At 35.8% G+C, this 25,994-nt stretch overlaps 1 protein-coding gene across 6 annotated transcripts in view; it reads right to left on the bottom strand.

The window, feature by feature from the left end:
• The window catches only part of DENND4C (DENN domain containing 4C), a 124,095-nt gene that overhangs the window by 41,845 nt on the left and 56,256 nt on the right, over positions 1–25,994 (bottom strand). For 4 of the 6 annotated variants that reach the window (XM_086685380.1, XM_086685381.1, XM_086685383.1 and 1 more), the window contains 11 exons: positions 24,863–25,101; positions 23,133–23,199; positions 22,023–22,081; positions 21,056–21,200; positions 17,212–17,387; positions 14,254–14,360; positions 13,718–13,936; positions 5,819–5,964; positions 4,172–4,207; positions 3,961–4,091; positions 1,833–1,965 (listed from right to left, as the gene is read on the bottom strand). In XM_086685380.1, the coding sequence (XP_086541506.1) occupies positions 1,833–1,965; positions 3,961–4,091; positions 4,172–4,207; positions 5,819–5,964; positions 13,718–13,936; positions 14,254–14,360; positions 17,212–17,387; positions 21,056–21,200; positions 22,023–22,081; positions 23,133–23,199; positions 24,863–25,101 (1,458 nt within the window). The remainder of the gene's footprint in view (positions 1–1,832; positions 1,966–3,960; positions 4,092–4,171; positions 4,208–5,818; positions 5,965–13,717; positions 13,937–14,253; positions 14,361–17,211; positions 17,388–21,055; positions 21,201–22,022; positions 22,082–23,132; positions 23,200–24,862; positions 25,102–25,994) is intronic. The other 2 variants (XM_086685382.1, XM_086685384.1) reach the window with 1 other exon arrangement.

Here is a 25,994-nt window from a genome sequence, read left to right as displayed (position 1 = left end):
TTTCTTTTTACCCTCCCTCACCACAGTCTTTAATTCTTTCATTGACTGATTCCTTAAAAAGACATATGCCATTGCAGGCAACATAGTCTGACAAGATCACAGACCTTCCTACCCAACAGTCTGATAGTGATGTTTTCTTACTTCTGATTTTCATTCTGATTTAGGTGGAAAAGAGTAGGCATCAAAACCACCTGCTGAGCTTTAATCTAACTATATACTCCCAGAAACTACAGAGCCTTCCAGGTATATCAGACGACCACTGTGTGCCTTGCACTAAAAACCCCTCTCCTGTGGTTTGTTCTAAATAAAAATGCCTGGTGCATTAATTTTTTTATAAGCTCTATTTCTATTAGGCTTGAAGATATATTTAAAAATAAAGTCCCTTGTTTTTCTACAATAGGAAGGTCTTTCTTTTCCAGCTAGCCTTGGGGACAAAAATTCTGGTGAAAATGAGATTTAAAGATTTAGTAACCAAATGCTCCCATTTTAAAAACTGGCTTTTATTAAGCTGATAAAAGCAAATAACAACAACAACAACAACAACAACAACAACTTCCCTTCAGACATTGAGAGAAATGTGTATTGTATGATATTAAGGAACACCTGGGGTTACCTCTAGGATTTGGGGGGCTGTATATGAATTGGTAAAACCTGAACTAAAAACTTCATTCTCAAGTTTTCCATGTTTTGTAGACCACAACGTCAATAGATGTTTCATTTTAACTCACACCTAATCACAGAATGACTCTTTCCACCTAAATCAGATATGGTATTAAAGCAAGATGTCTAGCTTGCTCTAAATTAGCTCCCTTTCACTCCCTTTAAATGTAGTATTTGGCATAAAGTATATTTACATTAACCACAAGAGATCTGAAAGTTGAAATTACACTGAGATACCACTTCACACACTAGGATGGCTATAAAGAAAAGACAGATGATAACAAGAATTGACAAGGATGTGGCACAACTGGAACCCATATACACTGCTGGGAGGAATTTAAAATGGTATATCCATTTTGGAAAACAGTCCGACAGTAAGGTTATACAAAGAGTTACCATATGACACAGCAATTCTACTTCTAGGCATTTACCCAAGAGAAATGAAAACACATATCCTCACAAACACACACAAATGTTCACAGCAACACTATGCATAACAGCCATAAATAGGAACCACTCACATGTACAAGAATGAATAAATAAAATGTGCTACATATCCATACAATGGAATATTCAGCAATAAAAATAAATGAAGTACTAGCACATGCTGCAAAGTGGATGAGCCTTAAAAACATTACACTGTGTGAAAGAAGCCAGAAACAAAAGACTACATATTGTATAATAATTCCATTTATATGAAATGCCCAGAATAGGCAAGACTATAGGCACAGAAAATAGACCGGTGGTTGCCTAGGGCTGCGGGGAATGGATGGGAGGGTTAACAGGTAAGGGGCACAGGCTTTTCTTTTTGGGGCGATGAAAATGTTCTAGAATTGACTGTGGTGGTGGTTGCTCAACCCTGTGAGCACAGTAAAAGCCACTGAGCATACTCTAAATGGGTGAATTGTGTGGTATGTGAATTATATCTCAATAAAGTTGTTTTTTAAAAAGTATATTTGGTTCCCAAGGATTCTCTTAAAGCATAAATATAAGCACTCAAAAACCTCAGCCACAATAGAAGTAGGGTTGCAAAACATCTAGTTGACTTCATTAACAATCATAGTGGGTCTTCAAATGTTTGCCATGTGTGATCATTTTAAACTATGAGCTGCATATCACATATACATATTTTACATTTTAAATTAACATGTATTAGATAAAGAATATCTGACCTGTTTAGTTCTCTTAGCCATGAGAGCTGGACTGTTTGTAATGCTATTCCCAGTAGGGTGTCTACTAAAACAAAATTTCAACTCCTGTGGTCTGTCAAAAAGCTTAAGGTCCAGTCTTGGAAAGTATTTGTAACTAAAATAAAAAGCAAAAACAGAGCTGCTGATATAAAATACATTAATTCTTCACATTATTCCAGAATTTAGGTGAGTATTTCTAAATCTTAAATAGTACCCAATATTATTCACCACAATCCAGAGATAGAAAAATAATTATTTTTCAAAAATATAAGATGTAATAATAAGATACAGAGACTACCTACATGGAAACTTTGGCCTCCTCCCCACCCTATTCATTATTTTCAACCAATCCCTAGACAACAGAAAACCCTGATCTCTTACTTGACAGAGGTTAATAACTTTCAACAGAATCCATGTGTTTAATTATAATTCATATTAAAAGTAACATTTATTATACCTGGCAATTTTGTTTTCCTTCATAAAAGTATCTTGGCATGGGTATTTACGAGAAAAAAATCCGTAAGATTTTTATTTTAGGGACATACCAGAATTCCACCATTCTTTATTGTTGGACATTTTTAGGTTATTTCTGAATTTCTGCAATTAATATTTGTGTATTTATACCTTTGTATTTTTGCTATGGTCAATGTTTATCAATAAAATTAAAATTATTATAGTCACTATCAAATTATTTCAAGAAAGGTTATAGTTCCATACAGTCTTACACTTTAAATAGTAGCACAACCTATTCTCAATCTGACAGGTTAAAAATGCTTCTACTCACCACTTTGGTTTGCATTTCTTTCAATACTAGAGAAGCTTAATATATTTTCACATTGATTATTGGCATTTCTTCTTGGAAATTGCCTACCTATTGCCTTTGGCCAATTTTCTTCTGGGAGATATTGCCCTTCCCTATTTGATTCACCTTGTTTGTCAATACATGGATTCCAATGTATAGTGATTAAAACAAAGGAAAAAAAATTCTATAACTAACATGCAACCAAAATAGTACTTCTTCATTAAGCCACTAAATTCCAGATATGTACTCTTCATTCTTATGCAGTCCTGGTAAGATATTAATTCCATATTTTTGGAAGACAATTATTTTATACTCCGTTTGCCTCAGATATTCTTTTAGGAATGCAGCCTAAGGAAAAAACTATGTATATACACAAGGATATAGATAAAGAACCAGGAAAAAAAAAAAAATCCACAAGAGACTAGTTAAACAAATCACAATTAAATGCATGCAATATGGTCATTCAAAATGATATGGCACAAAAATATCTGTTAGCATGGAAAAATGTCCAGACCACTAAAGGCAGACACAAGTTACAAAGAATATGTACAATATGAACTCATATTTGTTTTAATATAGTAAATGCAAATTTATGCACAAAAACAGGAAAGATATACATAGAGTTGTTAAGAGACATTAAGCATGGTACGTAAATGATATGCTAGCTTTCTTTTTTGGTTTGATAATTCTAAGTTTGTTAAACTGTGTATTATCATAATTATAACAACAAATAACAAATATATTTTAATTTCTTAAAAGGTTCCCATCCAAATCCTATTCTTCAAGTTGTTTTTTGTTTTGTTTTTGTTTTTTGTAGTTAATACAGGGTTATATCAGTTTCAGGCATATAATATAATGATTTAACACTGCCATATATCACCCAGTGCTCATCACGACAAGTGCAGTCTTTAATCCCCATCACCTGTTTTAATAAATAATGATTCCTGGCCCTCTACTTTTAAGTTTTCTCTGTATCTTACTAATGCATAAGAATTTCAGTCTTTACATTGATAAAAAAAAAAAAACCCAAACATAGGAGAAACCTCACAAAAGTAAATTTATTCTTCTCCAGAAATGAAATTTTTGAAGACACATTTGGCTTCCCTTCGAAAAAGTCTGTCCAATTCTTAAATTACAATACCTCATAACATCTTCATGTAATATTCATATCCGTTAGTTCAGTGAATAAATTATTTTTTGAAAATGACTCTCACAAATGACTAATATACATATCTACTAACAGTCACAAAAGATCAAAATAAATTATTAAAACTGAACACAAAGAGCATTAAAAAAAATTCTTGCTACCTGTACTTTGGTGACAGATCCTTTCCATCATCAGGAGGTGGCTCTGGTGGCATTATGAATACAGTGTGCTCACTTTTCTGTGAATCATCTAGCTCTATCAATTTGGTATCTTCAGCTAAATCAAAATCAACCTGAAAATAATTATTTTCTCCAATTAATCTGCATTCAAGCAATATCTAGTTCTGAAATTTTAAAACTCAAGAAAATATACCTTATCTGTTTTCTCTGTGCCTTTATCAGGAAACAACTACAAAAGAAGAAAAGAATTCTTGGTGAAAATGTTTACTGGGAATATATTAGAGATGGTCTTAAATTCTTACATAAAAAAACTTCTTTTTTAATACTGGACAGATAGGGGCACCTGGATGGCTCAGTCAGTTAAACGTCCGTCTTCAGCTCAGGTCATGATTTCACAGTTCGTGAGTTCAAGTCCTGCGTCATGCTCTGTGCTGACAGCTCAAAGCCTGGAGCCTGCTTCAGATTCTGTGTCTCCCTCTCTCTCTGCCCCTCCCCTACTTGTGCTCTACCTCTCTCTTTCTCTCTCAAAAATAAATGTTAAAAGATTTTTTTAAAAAAATACTGGACAGACAGAAGACACTTCACAATATATTTAGGGGGCCCTATACTATCAGGTTAACATATGATATTTTTCTATTAGGATAGAAACAATTTATTTTGAATAGTTTTTTCATAAATCCTTCTTCACAAGCAAAAAAAGGCCAATCACAGGGGGAATCTGGCTTCTCAAATCAAAAATTTCATTGTTATTAAAATCCCTGCATTAGAGATTGATATAATCTAAGCTTCCCTCTAACTTGATGATGTTAGACTACCCATTCTATACGTAAACAAAAACATTGAATAGTTTTTTTTTTTTTTTTTTTTAATTTTTTTTCAACGTTTATTTATTTTTGGGACAGAGAGAGACAGAGCATGAATGGGGGAGGGGCAGAGAGAGAGGGAGACACAGAATCGGAAACAGGCTCCAGGCCCTGAGCCATCAGCCCAGAGCCCGACGCGGGGCTCGAACTCATGGACCGCGAGATCGTGACCTGGCTGAAGTCGGACGCTTAACCGACTGCGCCACCCAGGCGCCCCTGAATAGTTTTAATCTTATCCCCGGAGTTTCAGATCACATTGATAGAATGGGAAAAAAAACATTCAAGTCCTCTAAGGAAGACTACAAAAAGTGTAATATCATATATAATACTCTACCTTTTTTAGATACATTCTCAAATTTTTTCATGATATACGGTTTACATATAAAATCAGCCCCAAGATCCACTTAGCAAAAACAAAAATCTGGTTAAAAATGAGAGGAAAAAAATGGGAGTCATCACTGTGAAGAATCAACTTGAATCTCCTTAGGATGGGTAAGTAAAACTTTGATATTTAACATATTTCAAATATGCTTCCTTAAAACAAAAAACATTTAGCAAAAGAATCTGCAACAACTTTATTAAAACAAAAAAAAAACACAAGACTTACATTACCCTAAACTTTCTTAATGAACTACTAAATCTTATATCTTACTTAAATAAAAATGTAAGATTTAGGAGGTTCAGTGAAATGGTCTTAGTACTTACTAGTTATAAAACCAAAGTGAGATTCAAGAAGAATTAGCTATGTCTGGTGGAAACTAAATATCACAAAGGAAAATTATTCTTAATATTAAGCCTAGAATTGGACACCTGCACACAATTGCACATGTGCGCGTGCACACACACACACACACACACACACACACACACCTCTAGAATATCTCCCTCAGATCATTTGAGCTAATAATAATAATGATGATTATACAGGCATCCAAACTGTTTTTCTTTTAAAACTTATATACAGGAAAAACTTTTACCTTTTCTATGCAGTCATCAAAAAATGCCAATCCAGTATCTTTATCACTTACAAAACTACATTCTTCAATGAAACGAATAAAAATCTGTGTTTTGGATAAGTTGGTGTAGAATTTTGTATAGGCACGATCTCGACTTTTTAAAAATCCTGAAAAAATCAAAGCCACAATTAAATTCAAAACTTAAAGTGGAACTAGATGTCACACAAAATATTATTTTAAACTTGTACATATATCCATGTTTATAGAAGCTTTTAGTAACCATATTCTAGTAACCGTAGCTCTTTCTGCCTAATTCAACCATAAAACACTTAAGTATCATTAATCTTTTCACTGAAATCTGAATCTGCTATAAGGAATCTTTAGCCCTACAGCTCTCAAATAGAAATTTCTCTCATACTCTGCATAGTCTTGAGTGACAAAGGTCAAATGTCCTTCCTCTGCAATGCCACCAGACAACTCCTGTAACAGCCTGTAAACATTTCTGCTCAGTGACAGTAAGTCATCTACTGACTTCAGGGACACTCTCTTTCATTCACTGAGGACTAGGGCACCTAATTCCAAGTCTTCTCTTCTCTAGCTCCTACCATGATCATTCTTCAACATCCATAAGTACAAACCATCCAACACTTTAATGAGTTCTTAATGCCTTAAATTTCAATGATCTATGTTCTATACCCCTCAGTCACCAACTTCCACACAGTCACGCACTCCTGGGACTTTTCTTGCTAACATTCAAAACAGCTGACTCCCAAATCTAATTTACACATATATATTACTCTCTGCCCATTACCGTTGTCTGATTTCCTTATTTAAGTACTCCTACCAAGCATGGGGGGCAGGAGGAAAGGCTGTTCAAGTCTACAATCATTCATATCCTCTTCCATTCTACCTATACCCTCCTGTCTTCACTTCTCTTCTTACTCAACATTGATTCCATGTCTACCATTTCAATTACTTTCTTATCAACACTCTCAATTCTGTTGTCCTTTTGTCTTTTTTGTTAAACTCATCTAGTATCACTTAGCCCTGGAAGAATGAATTGCCTGCTTTCTCTGGATCTACAACAATGTAACTGAGCACAAATTAAAAGGAGGAGGGGGGAATTCGACAACTAGGCTGATCAGAACCACTTATACTTTCATCTGTGACTACCAACCCTTCTAAATTTCTGGAATCAACTTAATTTCCCTTTACCCATGTTTTCTACAACTATTTCCAATTTTTTAAATCTCTCCTATCATGTTCCCTCCTCCATTATACCTTATATATACCTTATATCACAGAGAAAATGAAAATCATTAAGAGAATTACTGTTATTATCTCACTACAAAATCTATGACTTTCTGCAGCTACCATTTACTCCTCCCCCCCCCTTTTTTTTTTACAATGAATATGTCCCTCTTACCTAAGGCCAAACCCACCATATGAGCCTGGGGTTCCAGTCCTTCAGTGTTCTCAGGACAATTTCCCCTCTGTATTAGCTATGTCAGCATACTCAAGGCTCTCTCACTTTAAAACAAAGTTTCCTTAACAAATAGATCCTTCCTCTTTCTGCTATTTCCCTTCTCAATAAAAGGCATGACCATCCATCTACTTGGTTGACAAAGACAAAAATCTCAAAGTTGCTCTTGACACCTCCCTCTATCTGACATCCTATATTCAATCACCAAGTTCTATTCAATCTACCTCCACCCCGCCCCCCCCAAAAAAAATCACTCCTCACTCTTCTATTCACACTACCCTCAAGTAAACCAGGTCACTCCCACTGATCACTTGGAGCAATGTGATAACCAACTAACTAGCAGATCCATACTTTGGATGTCTCCAATTCAATCTCTACATAGAAGTCAAAGGAAAAACAATTAAATACTGATCTTTTAAAAATGCAAATCTGGGGCATCTGGGTGGCTCAGTAGGTTGAACGTCTGACTTCAGTTCAGGTCATGATCTCACGGATTGTGAGTTTGACACCTGCATCAGGCTCTCTGCTGTCAGCACGGAGCCCTGCTTTGGGTCCTCTGTCTCCCCCTCTCTCTGAGCGCATGTGCACTCTCTCTCTCCCTCCCTCTCTCTCTCAGCAATAAACCTTTAAAAAAATTAAAAATGCAAATCTTATCCTATTACCTACTTAAATAGCCTTCACTGGCTTCCAATTACTCTTAAGGACTGAAACCCTTCAATGGTCCTAAAAGATCCTACATGATTTGGCTCACACCCACCATTTTCAGGCATGATTTTTGAGCCACTTTTCCCCTCCAGCCTTTCTTTCTTTCTTTGATGCTTCAGGACATTCCACATGCTGTGGTCCTCACACCATCCCCTTGACATACTAATTAGTTGAGAAATGCTTAAATAAAATAGAAATAAATTAAATTATTCTTGACAAGTAGTAACAAAAAGTCTTTTTTTTCTTCTAATGGATCTAGGCAACGATCAGCAAAAGCTATTAAAATAATTACATGAAAGGCTGATGGGAAAACTATAATGAATTAATGAAGCTGACAACATTTAAATACACTGATCAATCCTAGGAGCACTAAAAATGGGACAACCAGATATGCATGTGGGTTGTAATAGGAAGTAGTGTTTTTGGCATTGCTTGTCAAGAAAATTGAACCTGAATCTAATCGAGCTCTAGAACAGCACTGTTTAATTCAGTAACCACTACCTACATGTGACAATTTAGCACTTGAAATGTGATTGACCCAAACTGAGATGTGCTGTAAACATAAAACACATGCTGACTTCAAAGCCTTGGTATAGGGGGGAAAATGTAAAATATATCATTACAATTTTTAAAATTTAATTACATGTTGAAATACCATTTTGGATATTTTAAGTTACAAAAATATATTATGAAAATTAATTTCCCCTATTACTTACTTTTTAACTATAGCTACTACAATTTTTTTTTTTTTTTTTTTTGAGTGAGCGCACGGAAACAGGGGACAGGGGCAGAGAGACAATCTTAAGCAGGCTCCAGGCTCAGTGCAGAGCTCAGCTTGGGGCTCAATCCCATGACCTTGGGTTTATAACCTGAGCTAAAATTAAATTGAGCCACCCAAATGCCACAGAAATTTAAAATTATATGTATGGTTCACATTATATATATATTTTTTAACATTTATTTATTTTTGAGAGACAGAGCATGAGCGGGGGAGGGGCAGAGAGAGGGAGACACAGAATCCAAACAGGTTCCAGGCTCTGAGCTGTCAGCACACAGCGCCAACTGCAAGATCAAGACCTGAGCCGAAACTGGATGCTTAACCAACTGAGCCACCCAGGAGCCCCTCACATTACATTTCTATTGGACAATGTATCTCTTAATCCAACCACAAGTTTACAGGAAATACAGATGATGGAAGACATGTCAAATAACACCATGCAGACACAATCAACCAAAAGCATATATAAATATAGGAAATTCTAAAGAATAACTAAAAGTTTATGAGTCCTATTTAGAATGATGTCCTATTTAGAATCTGGAAAGACAGGGGGAAAGGATGAAATAAAAATGGCAAAATGTTGATTGTGGCCACTGCTGAAGTTGGAAGATGGCTATACAAGAGTACATTATATTATTCTGTTTTTATCTACGTTGAGAAAGTATCTCTAATAAAAAGTTAACCTAAAATCCAGTTAATTCCTGTTCATTTTTCAAGCCCAAGCTTAATTGTCACTTCTTCGGGGAAACTTTCCCTGACTTAGCACTCTCACTATAACCAATATGTTCCTTCACATCACACTTAGTAAAATGTAATTAGTATTTGTGTTATAGTCTAATGGCTATAGCCCTCACGACACTAAATATTATCCTGTTGACAACAAAAGCCTTAGGCATCAGACACTAACTAAATATCTTTCTAAATTCTATTAGTAAGGCCACCCTCCCACTGAGAGGAAGAGGGAGAGACAGGGAGGGAGGGAGGGAGAGGGGGAGAGAGAGAGGGGAAGGGAGGGAGAACATGAATGAACTAGTGGCCAACTACTGCCTATTACAAATTCCATATTCTTACTGGCATTTAAGTAAGACCATCCATAATCTGAGCTCTAATCTTATTTTTAGCCTTATCCTTCAAAATACCTCTAAAGCTCTTCACTTTGGTCAAACTGTACCAAATATGCTGTTATGGGCTAAACCCTATAATTCTTATATTGTACCCCCTCCAAATTCTTATGTTGAGGTCCTAATCCTCAGTATTTTTAAATGTTACTGTGTATGTAAATAGGGTCTTTAAAGAAGTAATTAAGTCAAAATGAAGAAATTAGACATGGGCTCTAACCCAATGACTAATGTACTTATAAGAAGAGGAAATATAGACACAGATTCACCCAAAAGGAAGACCAGGTGAAGACACAGGGAGAAGACGGCCATCTTTACAAGCCAAAGACAGAGGCCTCAGAGAAAACCAATCCTGCCAACACACTGATCTTGGACTTTTAGCCCTTAGAATTGTGATAAAATAAATTTCTGTTTGTTTAAACCACCCAATCTATGGTACTTGGTTATGGCAGCCATGGCAAACTAATATACATGCCTGTTACATTTGTTCTTGAGGTTTCTTCCATTCTGTTATTACCATCAATGATACTAGCTGTTATCTTGAGTACTGTAATTTTACTAGTTGCTTCACATACGTTTAACCTTCATAACCACGCATAAAGTAGGTATCATCCCCATTTTATTAATGAAAAAAACAGAACCTCAGAAAGGCTTAATAAAGGAGCGTCTGGGTGGCTCAGTCAGTTAAGTGTCCGACTCTTGATTTCAGCTCAGGCCATGGTTTTGCAATTCATGGGATCGAGCCCCACATCAGACTCAAGCCCCACATCAGGCTCTGTGCTGACAACATGGAGCCTGCTTGGGATTCTCTCTCCTCTCTCTGCTTCTCCCCTGCTCTCATGTGTTCTCTCACTCTCTCAAAATAAAATAAACATTTAAAAAAAAAAGGAAGGCTTAATTAATAGCAAAGTAGAAATTTTATTCCAATTTGACTTTTAATGAATATTGTTTTTTAGAAACCCTTTCCTGCTCATCTCCATTTATCTAAATTCTACTCATTCTTCTAAGTCATGCTCCTCCTCCATGAAGTCTTACAAAATATTCATCTGTAAGAATGTTCCCTTTTTATATATTTGGGAAATTCTCACTGAATTATTGTGTAAAATCTGTTCTCTTGAGTACATGTTCTATTTTTAAAAGTATTTTAGATTATTTTCCATTTACTATCCCATAAAGCTAGATTTAATATTCTTTATATCCCTACATTATAACTAGTCTGACTTGGTAAGTGGTGACTAAATATTTGAGAGGTTATCCTGAAGCAGAGATGATAAAAGACAAAAGATGACTGGAAAAATAGAGATTTTTTTTTTAAAGTAACTGCTGAGTAGGGGCACCTGGGTGGCTCAGTCAGCTGAGCATCTGACTTTGGCTCAGGTCGTGATCCCACAGTTCATGGGTTTGAGCCCCACATCAGGCTCACTGCTGTCAGCACAGAGCCGGTTTCAGATCCTCTGTCTCCCTATCTCTCTACCCCTCCCCATTCATGCTCGCTCACTCTCTCTCTCTCAAAAATAAACATTAACAAAATAATAATAGTAATAATAAAAATAAAATAAAGTCACTGCTGGGTAAAAGTTCAAAAATATAAAATAACTTTCATATGAGTATTAAAATATCTGTAAGGCTGCTACTACATTTAAGAGCAGTTGAATAACAAAAATCTTTACAATTCCCTAAAATAACAAATACTAAAACAAGAGGAGTATAGTATTTTCCCCTGAAGCAAGACTCTATTTTTCAAAAACTTTAAAAACTGGTGGCCTCATTATAAAAACTAATTGTTGGCACAAAAACAGACACATAGACCAATGGAATAGAATAGAAACCCCAGAACTAGACCCACAAACGTATGGCCAACTCATCTTTGACAAAGCAGGAAAGAACATCCAATGGAAAAAAGACAGTCTCTTTAACAAATGGTGCTGGGAGAACTGGACAGCAACATGCAGAAGGTTGAAACTAGACCACTTTCTCACACCATTCACAAAAATAAACTCAAAATGGATAAAGGACCTGAATGTGAGACAGGAAACCATCAAAACCTTAGAGGAGAAAGCAGGAAAAGACCTCTCTGACCTCAGCCGTAGCAATCTCTTCCTCGACACATCCCCAAAGGCAAGGGAATTAAAAGCAAAAGTGAATTACTGGGACCTTATGAAGATAAAAAGCTTCTGCACAGCAAAGGAAACAACCAACAAAACTAAAAGGCAACCAACGGAATGGGAAAAGATATTTGCAAATGACATATCGGACAAAGGGCTAGTATCCAAAATCTATAAAGAGCTCACCAAACTCCACACCCGAAAAGCAAATAACCCAGTGAAGAAATGGGCAGAAAACATGAATAGACACTTCTCTAAAGAAGACATCCGGATGGCCAACAGGCACATGAAAAGATGTTCAGCGTCGCTCCTTATCAGGGAAATACAAATCAAAACCACACTCAGGTATCACCTCACGCCAGTCAGAGTGGCCAAAATGAACAAATCAGGAGACTATAGATGCTGGAGAGGATGTGGAGAAACGGGAACCCTCTTGCACTGTTGGTGGGAATGCAAATTGGGGCAGCCGCTCTGGAAAGCAGTGTGGAGGTTCCTCAGAAAATTAAAAATAGACCTACCCTATGACCCAGCAATAGCACTGTTAGGAATTTATCCAAGCGACACAGGAGTACTGATGCATAGGGGCACTTGTACCCCAATGTTCATAGCAGCACTCTCAACAATAGCCAAATTATGGAAAGAGCCTAAATGTCCATCAACTGATGAATGGATAAAGAAATTGTGGTTTATATACACTATGGAATACTACGTGGCAATGAGAAAAAAATGAAATATGGCCTTTTGTAGCAATGTGGATGGAACTGGAGAGTGTGATGCTAAGTGAAATAAGCCATACAGAGAAAGACAGATACCATATGGTTTCACTCTTATGTGGATCCTGAGAAACTTAACAGGAACCCATGGGGGAGGGGAAGGAAAAAAAAAAAAAAAAGAGGTTAGAGTGGGAGAGAGCCAAAGCATAAGAGACTGTTGAGAACTGAGAGCAAACTGAGGGTTGATGGGGGGTGGGAGGGAGGAGAGGGTGGGTGATGGGTATTGAGGAGGGCACCTTTTGGGATGAGCACTGGGTGTTGTATGGAAACCAATTTGACAATAAATTTCATATATAAATAAAAAAAAAAAGAAATATAGCTATTCTCAATGTAACAATACTAAAAAAAAAAAAAAAAAACAAACTAATCGTTATGGGGCGCCTCGGTGGCTCAGTCGGTTATGCATCCGACTTCGGCTCAGGTCATGATATCGCAGTCCATGAGTTCGAGCCCCACGTCGCGCTCTGTGCTGACAGCTCAGAGCCTGGTCCTGTTTCAAATTCTGCGTCTCCCTCTCTCTCTGCCCCTCCCCTGCTCATGCTCTGTCTCTCTCTGTCTCAAAAATAAACAAATGTTAAAAAAAAATTTTTTTTAAACTAATTGTTAGATAATACTGTAAACCCAAGAATATATAAATTGAAGAATTATGCAAGAGTGAGGAACCACCTAAACTAAATCATCAGGTTTGTTCGACTAAGATAACGGACTATATAGTAAACATAAGCAACATCTTTGACTTTTCATAATTAAAAATCTCCAGTTTCAGATTTCTCAGGGAAAAATGGGGGAAAAATTTAAAAGAAATTCTTCATAGAGCTAGATGACAAATACAAAGAAATTTATTGTATCTTAGTATACATTTCTAAGAACTTGCATCGTGAATATTTTGGCGAGCAATACCAAATAAAAAATATTTTTCATTTCAATAAAAAGTAATTATATTTTCAATGCCACTCACCCTGTCTGTCAAACAATGAATCAACAGCTGTGGCTTTATTTGAAGGAGCCTCTGTGATCGGTCTGAGATATGTTCTATATCCTTTTAAAATGGATGCCATAAAACGCAAAAATGCCTCTTGAATTTCCATTTCAAGTTGTGTCATCTTTTTTTGCCAAGAGAAATCTGCTTCAATCGGAGTCATCTCAATTGCTGAACTTTCCTGAGTTTTTCGGTGAACTGACAAATGAAGAGAAAATAGCATTTTATATCTAATACAAGTACTGATTAAATAATTAAGAAAACCGTCAAAATAAAACTCATGACTTCCTGAAATTCCTCTCTCCATTTGTGTAAAGGATAGTTGGCAGGTGCTAACAGGAAGACTCAAGCAGACAGGACATAACATGCTCAAAAATCATGAACCACAATATTAATATCTTAGTACTGAAATTTTGTTTTGTAATGAGATTCCTTTTAAGCAGAGCAGAATTTTACTTAAATTTATGAATATTCTCATATATGTTCTTTCATTAAAAATACTCCTTTTTCCTCACATTCACCTGAAGATAGCTGGGGATACAACTTCTTTAAGGTACTAAGCAGATTTTTGCATGGCTTTTTGGGAAGCTGCTTCCAATTCATGTTCTTCTTTTCATCTGATCTATTAAATAAAAACATAATAAAATCTGTTATAATCTCTTTTTATTTAGCAAAATTCTTGTATCAAACTAAAAAAGAAAATGGAAAGGATATTTTTGCTCAAATTACAATTGACACAGATGGTCTAAATAAGTGGTTTTCAAGGAAGCTCTTTGTTTTAAGTTTTTATTTATATCCTAGTTAGCTTCCACAATGTGGCCTCTTTTTTCCCTCTAGTTGTGCAGTTTGTTCTCTCAGTCCTCAGATCAATTTCCTGTGTGTGGAGAATGATTTGGTATTTATCTAGCTGTGTACAAGGGATGAGGCAACCACAGGGGCCCCCAATACTCTGCCATTTTAGCTTCTCCTCCCTCGCGGATATTTTCTTTACATTTCAACCAACCTTATGCAGATTTGGTGTCACCCTAATGCTCTAACACAGATTTTCAGAAAAGGCTGGAGTTATGAATTCAAGACTGAAGTCTTGCTTCAAAAGTTAAATTTTAGAATTATATTTTAAGTGACAAACTTAATTGATACCTCAAACTACCTATTACAAGCAAATCTCAACAAACATCAGAGAATAATATATAAAACATATTCTGACTACAATTCAACTAGTTAGCATTTAAGGAAAAAAACCTTGGAAGTTTAAAAGAACACTTTCTAATTTTTTTCATCTTTATTTATTTACTTATTTTGAGAGAGAGAAAGAGGGAACAAGCAGGGGAAGGACAGAGGGAGAGGGAGAAGGAGAAGGAGAGGGAGAGGGGGAAGTGGGAGAGGGAGATGGGAGAGAGGGAGAGAGAGGGAGAGGGGGGAGAGATGGGGAGAAAGGGAGAGAGAGGAAGGGAGACAGGGAGAGGGAGGGAGAGGGAGAGAAGAAGAGAAGGAGAGAGGTAGAATCCCAAGCAGGCTCCACACTGCTCACTCCCAAGAACCATGAGATCATGACCCTAAAATCAAGATTCAGACACCCAACCGACTGAGCCACTCAAGCACCCCCAAAAGAACACTTTTAAATAATGCAGGACTGAAAATATTTTAATAGAAATAAGAATCATTTAAAACTCCACAAAGATAAAAGGCTATACATCAATGAACAACAATGCAATTTATGAACAACAATGCAAACATTTTAAATTCTTAGAAAATTTAATCTGCTAGGATGTAAAAATATAAGATGATGTTTATTTCAGGAATGTAAGGATTCTTCATTATTGATTGATTTATAATGTAATTTACCACACAGAAAATAAAGGAGAAGCAATGCATATCTCAATATTTATACAAAAGTGTTATAAAATTCAACACCTACTTAAAAGTTTTTTTTTAAATCATTATGTACAAGTGGAAGGTGTAAGTTCCTTCATTTATTATTAAGCTATCAAAACCCTAGAATGGGACTAGCAAACCTTTTCTATAAAAGGTCAGATATTAAATATTGTGTTTTGAGGACCACAGGGCCTCTGTCACAACTTCTCAAATGTATCATTACAGCATGAAAGCAGCCCCACAGAATATGTAAATGAGTGAATTTTGTAATTTTAGTTACACAAACAGGCCATGGGCCAGATGTCAATTCTTGCTTAAAGCAGTAATCATAATAATAACGAAGTGCTCAAAGCATTCCTTTTAAAATTAGGAAGGAGACAAGATACCAGCTATGACTACTTCTATTCAATACTACGTTAGGATCCTAGCCAGAGAATTAAGACAAATTTAAAAATATGTAAGGACTGGAGCGCCTAGATGGCTCAGTCTGTTAAGTGTCCGACTCTTGATTTCGGCTCAGGTCATGATCTCACGGTCATGAGATCCAGCCCAGCAATGGGTTCTATCTGCCCTGAACATGGAGCCTGCTTCAGATTCTCTCTCTTCTGCTCCCTCTGCCCCTCCTCCACTCACAATTGCTCGCTCTCTCAAAAAAAATACAATAAACAAAAATATGTTAAGGATTGTACGTGATGTGATTGTTTACAGCCAGAAAACTGAAGAAAATCTACAGACAAAAGAGAAGAATTCAGTTAAGCTGCTGTGAGGCAGACTACTACATGAAAACCAACAGCATTTCTATACTGCAGCAACTAACAGAAAATGTAATTTAAAATACCATTTATAGTGGCAAGAAAAAACACACCATACTTAGGAATTAGTAAGTCTAACAAAAGGTGTGCATAGTCTTTATGGAGAAAACTGCCAAGTCTATTAAAAAAACGTAAAAAGATCTATGTAGTATAATTCACAATTGGCTGAGTGACCAACTTCAGCTCAGGTCATGATCTCACAGTTCATGAGTTCGAGCCCTGTTTCAGGCTTTGTGCTAATAGCTCAGAGCCTGGAGCCTGCTTCGGATTCTGTGTGTGTGTGTGTGTGTGTGTCTCTCTCTCTGCCCCTCCCCAACTTGTGCTCTGTCTCTCTCTCTCAAAAATAAACATTTAAAAAAAAATCGATTTCTCCGCAATAAAATAGATCCTTAAAAAATTCAAATCTTGACCACTAAGGAAACAGCCTAATATTATCCTATATTCCGACTAAAGTCATTTTTTAAAAGCTTACATAAGGATTTTCAATTAAAGCTAGAAAGCATATCATCTCTTGAGCCCTGAAAGCAGTGTTTATCCCTTTTTTTTTCAAATCCATCTTTTCTGCCAACACTGTTTTCAAAATATTATAATGTTGAACATGTTCTTTTTCAAACTTTCCAGGATTCTGATACCTGCCTTCATTGAGAATCATTGTACTAAATATGAGAATTTATTATCAATCTTAAAAAATACCATGTTTCTAGATGTTTTCAAAGAGCTGCAACAACTACATATGGTGGGGGGTAGGAATACAAATGGGAGAGAATATAAAAAGAATCAACTTACACATATAACATGTTTGTATCCAAGTCAATGCAAACAACATCTTGTGGTGGGTCATGAAGATCAAAATACCTGGAGTCAACTCCAACTATAAATGGTAAAGGTGCACTAAGGACTGCCGCCAGTGACAGAGGACAAAGGGGAATGTACGGGCACTGCCACTGAAATGGAAAGATCATCTGGGAAAAAAGCGTTAAAAAATTAACCAAATTTGAAATTTGCAACAAAAGGTATGTAATTAACTAATATTACTGAAAGTGACCATTAAAAGCAGTACAGTCTAGTTTCTTTTATCTTACACTTCATTCCAAAAACCAAATGACTATAAAATATTACTAAGCAATACCATGAACCAATGTGATTAAATCCTCACACATGACAATTATCACAAGCACAATAAAAATGCTAACAGCTCTTTGCATGTTAATTCTTCTGATGCCATACAAAACCCACATCCAACATTTTTTTGGAAAAAGTCAAAACAGAGAGAGAAAACTGTCCCCAAAACTTATAAAACAAACTCATGATCTTTAACTCTTATGCATTTCATCCATCGACTAATTTTCAAAATAACCTTTGACTAAAATCCAACTAAAAGCTCCAAGGACTGAAAAAAATTAAATTGATTCTCTTGAAAATGTCAATAGCTGAAAATTTCAACAAAAAAATTTCCTACTCAAATAAACACAAAATGATTCAACTTCCATGAAGCTTGGCATCTTAAAAAAATACCAGTCAATATAAAACATATCTTAAGAATCTATCAGCTTTTTACAAAGCTATACTTTAATTGTATCATATGTGCTTTAAAAAAAAAAGTTTCGATAAGTTAAAAAAAAGATTAAAATTTTAATTACCAGCTAATATGAAAATTCTAATCACTGATGATAAAATTTTTCCTCTACTATAAAAATCCTTGCTATATACCTTATCCACTTATCACTCACTCCAAAGAAATGCCTATAGCATTTATTACATCTGCCAGTTATTCCACATAGTTATTTAGAATTAGGATTTTATCTTCAACCATTTATTTACTTATCAAATATTCCAGCACTTAGTTTGAGCCAAGCACTGTTCTCGATGGGGCTAGAACAGTGAGTAAAACAAAGAGTGCTGCCCTCGTGAGGTTTATGGTGTAGAAAAAAAGTCAGCAAACTTTTTCTGTACAAGAAAGAAAGGAAATATTTTAGGCCTTGTGAGCCATATGGGCTCTCATAAATACTTAACTTTGTCTCCATGCATGAAAGCAGCCATGGGCATTGTGTAAATAAATGGCCTATGTTCCGGTAAAACTTTATTTACAAAGACAGGTTGCAAGCAGGATTTGACCAGTGGGCCATAGTTTGCCACCACTTGGTCTAGCAGAAAGAGACAGAAAATCAACAGAGGACAAAATAAGAAAGTATATATATCCCATATCAGGAAGTGCTAAGTGCTATGGAAAAAGAAAAAGTAAAGCCAACTTAAGGGCATTAGAGTTCATAATAGGAAAGAGGAGAGTAGGTTATATCATTAAATAGGTCAAACAAGTTAGACCTTATTAAGAAAATGACAACTGAACCTAAACCTGAAGAAGGTATGGGAGTCAGCCAATGGGACATCTAGGAGAAGGGTGCTTTCAAGAGAAGGAACGGCTAGAGCAAAGGCCTTAAGTTATGGGCCTGCCTAACATGCTTCAGGAGTAGCTACTTGCTCAAGCAGAGTAAGCAAGGGGGCAGAGTAGAAGGAAATGAGATCAGAGAGCAGCCAGAGAGAGCCACTCCCACAGGACCTTGCAAGGACTTCAGACACATTCAGTAAAAACATGTTCTATTCAACATGTTACACCTGCAACTATGTAAAAATTTTTAGGGATGCCTTGGTGGCTCAGTCGGTTAAGCATCCGACTTTGGCTCAGGTCATGATTTCGTGGTCTGTGGGTTCGAGTCCCGCGTCGAGCTCTGTGCTGACAGCTCAGAGCCTGGAGCCTATGTCAGATTCTGTGTCTCCCTCTTTCTCTGACCCTCCCCTGTTCATGCTCTCTCTCTGTCTCAAAAATAAATAAACATTAAAAAAATTTTTTTTAAAATTTTTACAAAACCATCTAACAGCAAATGTGACACCCTTGTATTCACCTTTGACCTTTTACAGCTAAATCATAAATAGGGGCATTTTTACAAATGGAGCTCCATTAATTCTTTGATATTCATTCTCCTTTTGAAGAATTTATCCTCTCATCACTCCTTTCCATTTTCTCTTTATTTTTTTTTTTTTTTTTTTTTCAACGTTTATTTATTTTTGGGACAGAGAGAGACAGAGCATGAACGGGCGAGGGGCAGAGAGAGAGGGAGACACAGAATCGGAAACAGGCTCCAGGCTCCGAGCCATCAGCCCAGAGCCCGACGCGGGGCTCGAACTCACGAGATCGTGAGAACCGCGAGATCGTGACCTGGCTGAAGTCGGACGCTTAACCGACTGCGCCACCCAGGCGCCCCTCCATTTTCTCTTTAATGGTTTTGCATGGATTTCAGGCAGTTCTCCAACATCACTTACACAAATTTCATGCAATCTTGCATTTTGCATAAGAATTCCAATTTCACATTACAATTTTTCCACCTGTTCTTGCACTGTATTGCTGAAATCAACGTTTATTTATTTTTGGGACAGAGAGAGACAGAGCATGAACGGGGGAGGGGCAGAGAGAGAGGGAGACACAGAATCGGAAACAGGCTCCAGGCTCTGAGCCATCAGCCCAGAGCCTGACGCGGGGCTCGAACTCACGGACCGCGAGATCGTGACCTGGCTGAAGTCGGACGCTTAACCGACTGCGCCACCCAGGCGCCCCTGTATTGCTGAAATCAATCAAGAGACTGGGCCACAAAGATTCTGACAAAGGAATGTAAATAAACACTAATGTTTTATGAGAAGCAGTGGGAACTTCATAAAACTGGTCAGTTTATTAACAAATATTTTCATGTTATAATGGCTTTTGCTTTCATATGCAACTGTGGAGGTTTGGAAAATTAATATGCAATGAGGATATATGCCCCCTATAAACTATCTCACATGGTTACTATGTTTTTCAGTCCTAGTAGCATTTCTCTGACCAGATTAAGGTCTCAGAGACATACCTCATTTGCTGATTTAACAGGTGTTTATTGGATGCTTATTCCTTGTTATTTAGCTGTGGTAAGTGCTGAGGACACAAGGATAATAAAGAGACTAGGTATTTATTCCATGAGAGTTACATTCTTAAAATGGAAGACAGGACAGTCAACTATTTTAAATTAAATATGTAATGGAAAATAAATTTGGAGAAATGGAACACCCAAAATTCTACACTATGATCTATAAAGCCTATATGATCAGACTTTTAATTGTAATGGGAAGCCATCAAAACACAGAGGACTCAATTTAATTTTATTTATGTTTTACCTAATAGCTAAGCATTAGTACATTATCCTATTTCACAATCACTTAGAATTTCCTATGTTATTGGCTCACAGTGATTAAAAGTTAAAACTGAGAGTAATTAAATGTGCAATTCATTTGCATAATTTTGGGGCAGATGAAATTGATCACAGCCTCTCATTTAATACAATAAGCTTCATTCACAAGTTTACTATTCTATAATCATATAGATTCTCTGAACCACTCAAATATATGAAAAATCAGAAATTAAAATTTTGTCTCAAACAGAAATCACTTTCTTTCTTTATACTTACTATTTCTCTTTGCCGCTCTATTGTATTTATGTTAAACTTTTACTGGTAATTTCAAAGTTGCTTTCATTGAAGGAAATTTCCCTTTAGAGTAAAAATGTCCCACCAGTAATCCTGTACTATAAGGAAAATTCTATACTTACAGCTACAACAGCTTCAGCTACTCCAGTCAACACAGCTGGCCTAAGAGAATGTAGCAGAATCTTACTCTCAAGTAAAACAAAGAGCAGCAGTGTTGCACAATTCTCAGGACCCAGATTCATTAACAAGGTGCTAAAGTTGGCTCCACTAGGAGAAAAGAAAAAAAGATGATGAACTATTTTGCTAAAATATGTTAAGATTTGCTTATAAACTATTTCCTAAATATTAACAGACTGAGCGTCTAATGTTAATTTCAAGTCCTGATGTAGTTATCACTGAGAAGTAGCAAATTTATTGAGCTAGTCTAACAATGTTTCAGTCTCAACCTTTAGTAATGAGAGGAGAGTTTATCAGGGAAGATTTTCCCAAAGAACTACCATTTGGAGGTGGGGTTGGGGAGAAGCCAACACATGCAAAGGCAATGAGGCAAGAAAAAGCTACCGTGTCTGCAAAATTGAAATACACCTATTGTGACTAAAGCATAGTAGGGAAGGGTCAAAAGATTATGTCAAAATAGAAATGACACAAATTATATTTACATTCTCAAAAGAACACCTGGCTGCAGTGTGGATAAAGAAATGAAGGAAGAACAGAAGGATACCAGTTAAAAGGTTAATAATGAAGTTGTCCAGGTGAGAGATCATGCTATCCTGGACTTTTGATGCAGATAAACAGAACATAAGAGATTTGAGACATTTGGGGAGGATAAAATCAGTTCACTTTGAATATTTAGCTACAAACTGGATAGAGGGGATGGGGAAGAGGGAGGTATTCCCCACACCCAATCTTGCAACTCTCTTAAATATTCCATTTTTAAAATGGTGAATGGCCCACCATCCACCCAGCTATCAAAGATAGAAATATGAAGGCTATACTAATGTAAAAGATAACACTTAACTTTATTAAATATTTTCAAGCATTCTGCTCCAAGTGAATGAATATATCATTTTAGATACCATTAATAATTACCTTAATGGTAAAGGTGTAGAAACTGGCTGTGATAATATTAATGCATCATGGACTGAAAGCTTAAAAAAAAAAAAAAAAAAGATGAATTAATCAAGCCAATCTTGAAACCTAAATATTTACATCAGGTAAAACAGAAAATAGTTTAATAGGCAGACTGACATAGTTTTGGAAATGTAGTAAGCTATTAAACAATAGCTGTATTTACTCAGAGGTATTATTTTAGGTCTTTTAAATTAAATGGTTAATTCAACTGAATTTGGATTCAGTTAATTATTTATAATAGTTATCTTTAAATTATGGAATAATTGCTTTTTAAAAGCTTGAAGTTTATTTACTCTACAGACTGGTAAGCATTTGGCTTGATTACTATAAATTAATACTTTCTGAACTGAAGTATATACTTGCTGAACTGAAGTACATTCAAGATCAACAATATTTGACTTAATGCTACCATATCACAAAGTTGATAACATCTTAGAAAAAATTTTACAATAGCTTGCCTCTACGTATCAATGATACTCAAAGTGTCAGTCTGCAAACTGTTGTTGGCCCAGGAAAAGATAGTATATAAATGGAGAGCAAGCCATTTAGAAGCTTTTATGGCAATAAGACGCTGCTCTCACATCCAAGTACGTGATCAGAGGACTCATGTCTCTGGACAGGGTACAGACATGTTCATGTCTACACTGGTCTCACATGGTAAGGTGCAAATGGAACAAGCTGTATACTTATATAGGTCTGCCACTGATTGGAAATAAAAAGAAACTGGTCATTTAACATAGAAAATGTGAAGACCACTACAGACTATTTCACTTTTTCCCTCCAACCACAAATCACTTTAATTAATATTTATTAGTTGCTCTATTTTAATTACATTATTAAAATCAGCTACATAAATGGCATGCACAGGCCAATGGTGATAATGTCATGAATCAAAGATTATAATTATGCCAATTGTGTGCACCCAGATAAAATATAAAATACAGGAGATTCCAGGCCTTTATGAACACATGTTGCTCTGCCTCAAACTCAAGGGGCCACAGAATTGACTCTGCAATGACGAGAATGAACATAATGCAGATCTTCCTCCAATGGACTTGTTCTGATTACCTGTACAAGGATTCTTGGTCTTTGTGCTGAAGGAAAAGGGATGTTTTGCATGAAGTGTGAAATATGCCTGAAAAAAAAAGGTGAAATACAGATCATAATTACTTTTCTAAAATGCTTAGATTTTAACAAATTCTAAGTATATTAAATATATTATTAGATACACCATCCTAGATCTGACAAAGCCACTGACCTAAAACTTATGCTAAATAAATATCCTTAGCGCAAATAAATGTACTCATCCCACTAAACTTCTGAAATGTACAATGTATTTCCTGATTAAAAGTCCATATTAATATACCTTAATATTGCAAGGAAAATAAGAGTAACACAAATATACTTTTCATGAAAGAAGCTTATTTGTATTGTTCTGATACCAGTGCCAGTACGGTGAGCAATTGTGATACAATACAATTTAATCCTAATAAGTAATTAATATTAATTAAATAGTAATTTAATCAATATAGTTCTTTTACTATAACTCTGAGCAAACCACTTGCCTCTCTATTTCTCCACCTACAAATAATGCTTAAGTTTCTTCAAAGCTTTGAGCTCTTAGGAGCCACTAACATGCAACTGAGAAAAAAATATTGATCACATACCCTGATTTTATTTCCTCAAACTATTCATAGAACCTCAATTTTTCAAAAGGATGCTAACTTGTCCCTAACATTAAGTTTTATTTCAAACAATTTTAAGTTAATCTGAAAGCTAAAAGTTAAACCTAGAACTATGAACTATTAGTTTGGCATTCCAAGAGTACAGCATAAAAGCTGAACCCATATTTCTACACCAAATTGTGGTAAGTTTAAGCAGAGTACTTTACTACTTTCTTAAGATGCTTTTTGAGCAGCATTATTTTAAAACCTATAGAGAACTGCCCTACCCTTCTACTACCTAGTATCCTTCGCTGATATTCTTTCTGCTGTAATGTGAAATTTCTGAAATTGTATGAAAAATCCATGTTTATGCACACTATAATACATTTCCACCAAGCTCTGAACATGCCCAGGTTTGTTAGGAGGATAAAGCATTTACTACAATCAACAAAAGCCGTGTGCCACTACAAGTCTGAAAAAATGTTGTTTTTTTTAAAATAATCTCTACACTCAGTGTGGGTCTTGAACCTGTGACCCCCAGATCAAGAGTAGGATGCTCTACCAACTGAGCCGGTCAGGCGCCCCAAGATGTGGTTTTTAAAAGGCAGCGGCTCCACATATATTCTTCTTGCTTACAACAGATTTCCATGACAAAGGGAATTACAAATCAACTGGAAAATAAGGACAGTGTCTCAATACTAAAACCCAAACCTCACTTCTGGCATCAATTAACTCACCCTTCTTAATTTCTTAATTTCTATATCAGTTTTGAGATGCTTTATAGTTAGAACCTGGAATGCCATTTATATGGTTTGGGGTGTGTGTGTGTGTGTGTGTGTGTCAATAGTTATTTTTCTCTTCGTTATTAGAGAATAAATAGGAAGAACACAGACAATACACTGTATAATGAGTTCCTCCTCAGCTGAATCTTCAAAAGATTATTATTTGATCATTCTAACTACCACTCCTCAGTTTTAAAATCAATGACTCAGGTGTAGAAGGGAACAAGTAAAAAGTAAGGTGACTGTGACTCTTCTTCCCTTTCAACTTTTTTGCTTAAGTCAGGTAAACAATGAAATGTACACATATACAACCAGCTTTTCTACCAGACATCTTTCTAATCATCATACATACTTTTCAATGGGAAGAGGATGTGGTCCAGACACAGAAAGTTTGTAGATAAACATGAGAAATTTTCTAAAAGCTTCAAAAAAAGGCCAGTGTGAGAGTAAACAAATGCATTTGTTTGAATTGATGGATTTGGAGACTACTTTTCTCTCCACGGGGGTCAAGAGGCCCAGCTGCATAAGCTGTTTCTCTGTCAGAAGTTCCCGAGAATAAGGTTCATAAAACTGGATGGCAGCTCCATATACCTACAGAGTAAAACAGAATTCCATTACAAGATTTGAGTTTGCTTTTAAAAATTTCTCTTTATCTCTCAATACAAAAGAAACACTAGTTTAGAGGGCATATGACAAATGATAAGAAAAATCTCAAATACTGCTGACAGGAATATAAAATGGCACAGCTGCTGTGGAAAACAGTTTGGTGACTTCTCCAAAATTTAAAAAAGAATTACCATATAATCCAGCAATTCAATTAGTAAGAATGTACCCAAAGGAATTGAAAGCCAGGACTCAAACAGATACTTGCACACCAATGTTCATAGCAGCATTATTCACAATAGCCAAATGGTGAAAACAACCCACTGTCCACCAACAGATGAATGGATAAAACATGGTATATACACGTGATGGAATGTTATTCATCCTTAAAAAGGAATGAAATTCTGATACTGCAACCTGGATGAACCTCAGAAATATTATACTAAGTGAAATAAGCCAGACACAAAAGGACAGATATTATATGATTCCATTTATATGAGCTACCTAAACCAGGCAAATTCATAGAAATTAGAGTAGAGATTACCAGGAATCAGGGGTAAAGGTGGAAGAAGCTGCTGTTTAAGGTAATGAAAAAGTTCTGGAAACAGTGATACTTTTCTTTTATAAATCTTATAACTATTTAGTCACTATATGTATAAATAGTCATGTATATGTGTATGTATATGTGTATACATATATGTATATATATGCATGCACATACACACATATATATACACATACAGACACACACACACATATATATACACGCACATCACTACATACAGTGTGTGTGTACTGCATTAACCCTTATCTTTACAAATACAACACTCCCAGATACAATTATTTCAATGATCTCAGAGATTTTTTTTTTTTTAGGTTTA

The sequence above is a fragment of the Puma concolor genome, chromosome D4, assembly GCF_028749965.1.
Source record: "Puma concolor isolate L17-30 chromosome D4, mPumCon1.1.hap2, whole genome shotgun sequence".
NCBI classification, from domain to species: domain Eukaryota; kingdom Metazoa; phylum Chordata; class Mammalia; order Carnivora; family Felidae; genus Puma; species Puma concolor.
This window is presented reverse-complemented; position numbering and strand designations above follow the sequence as displayed.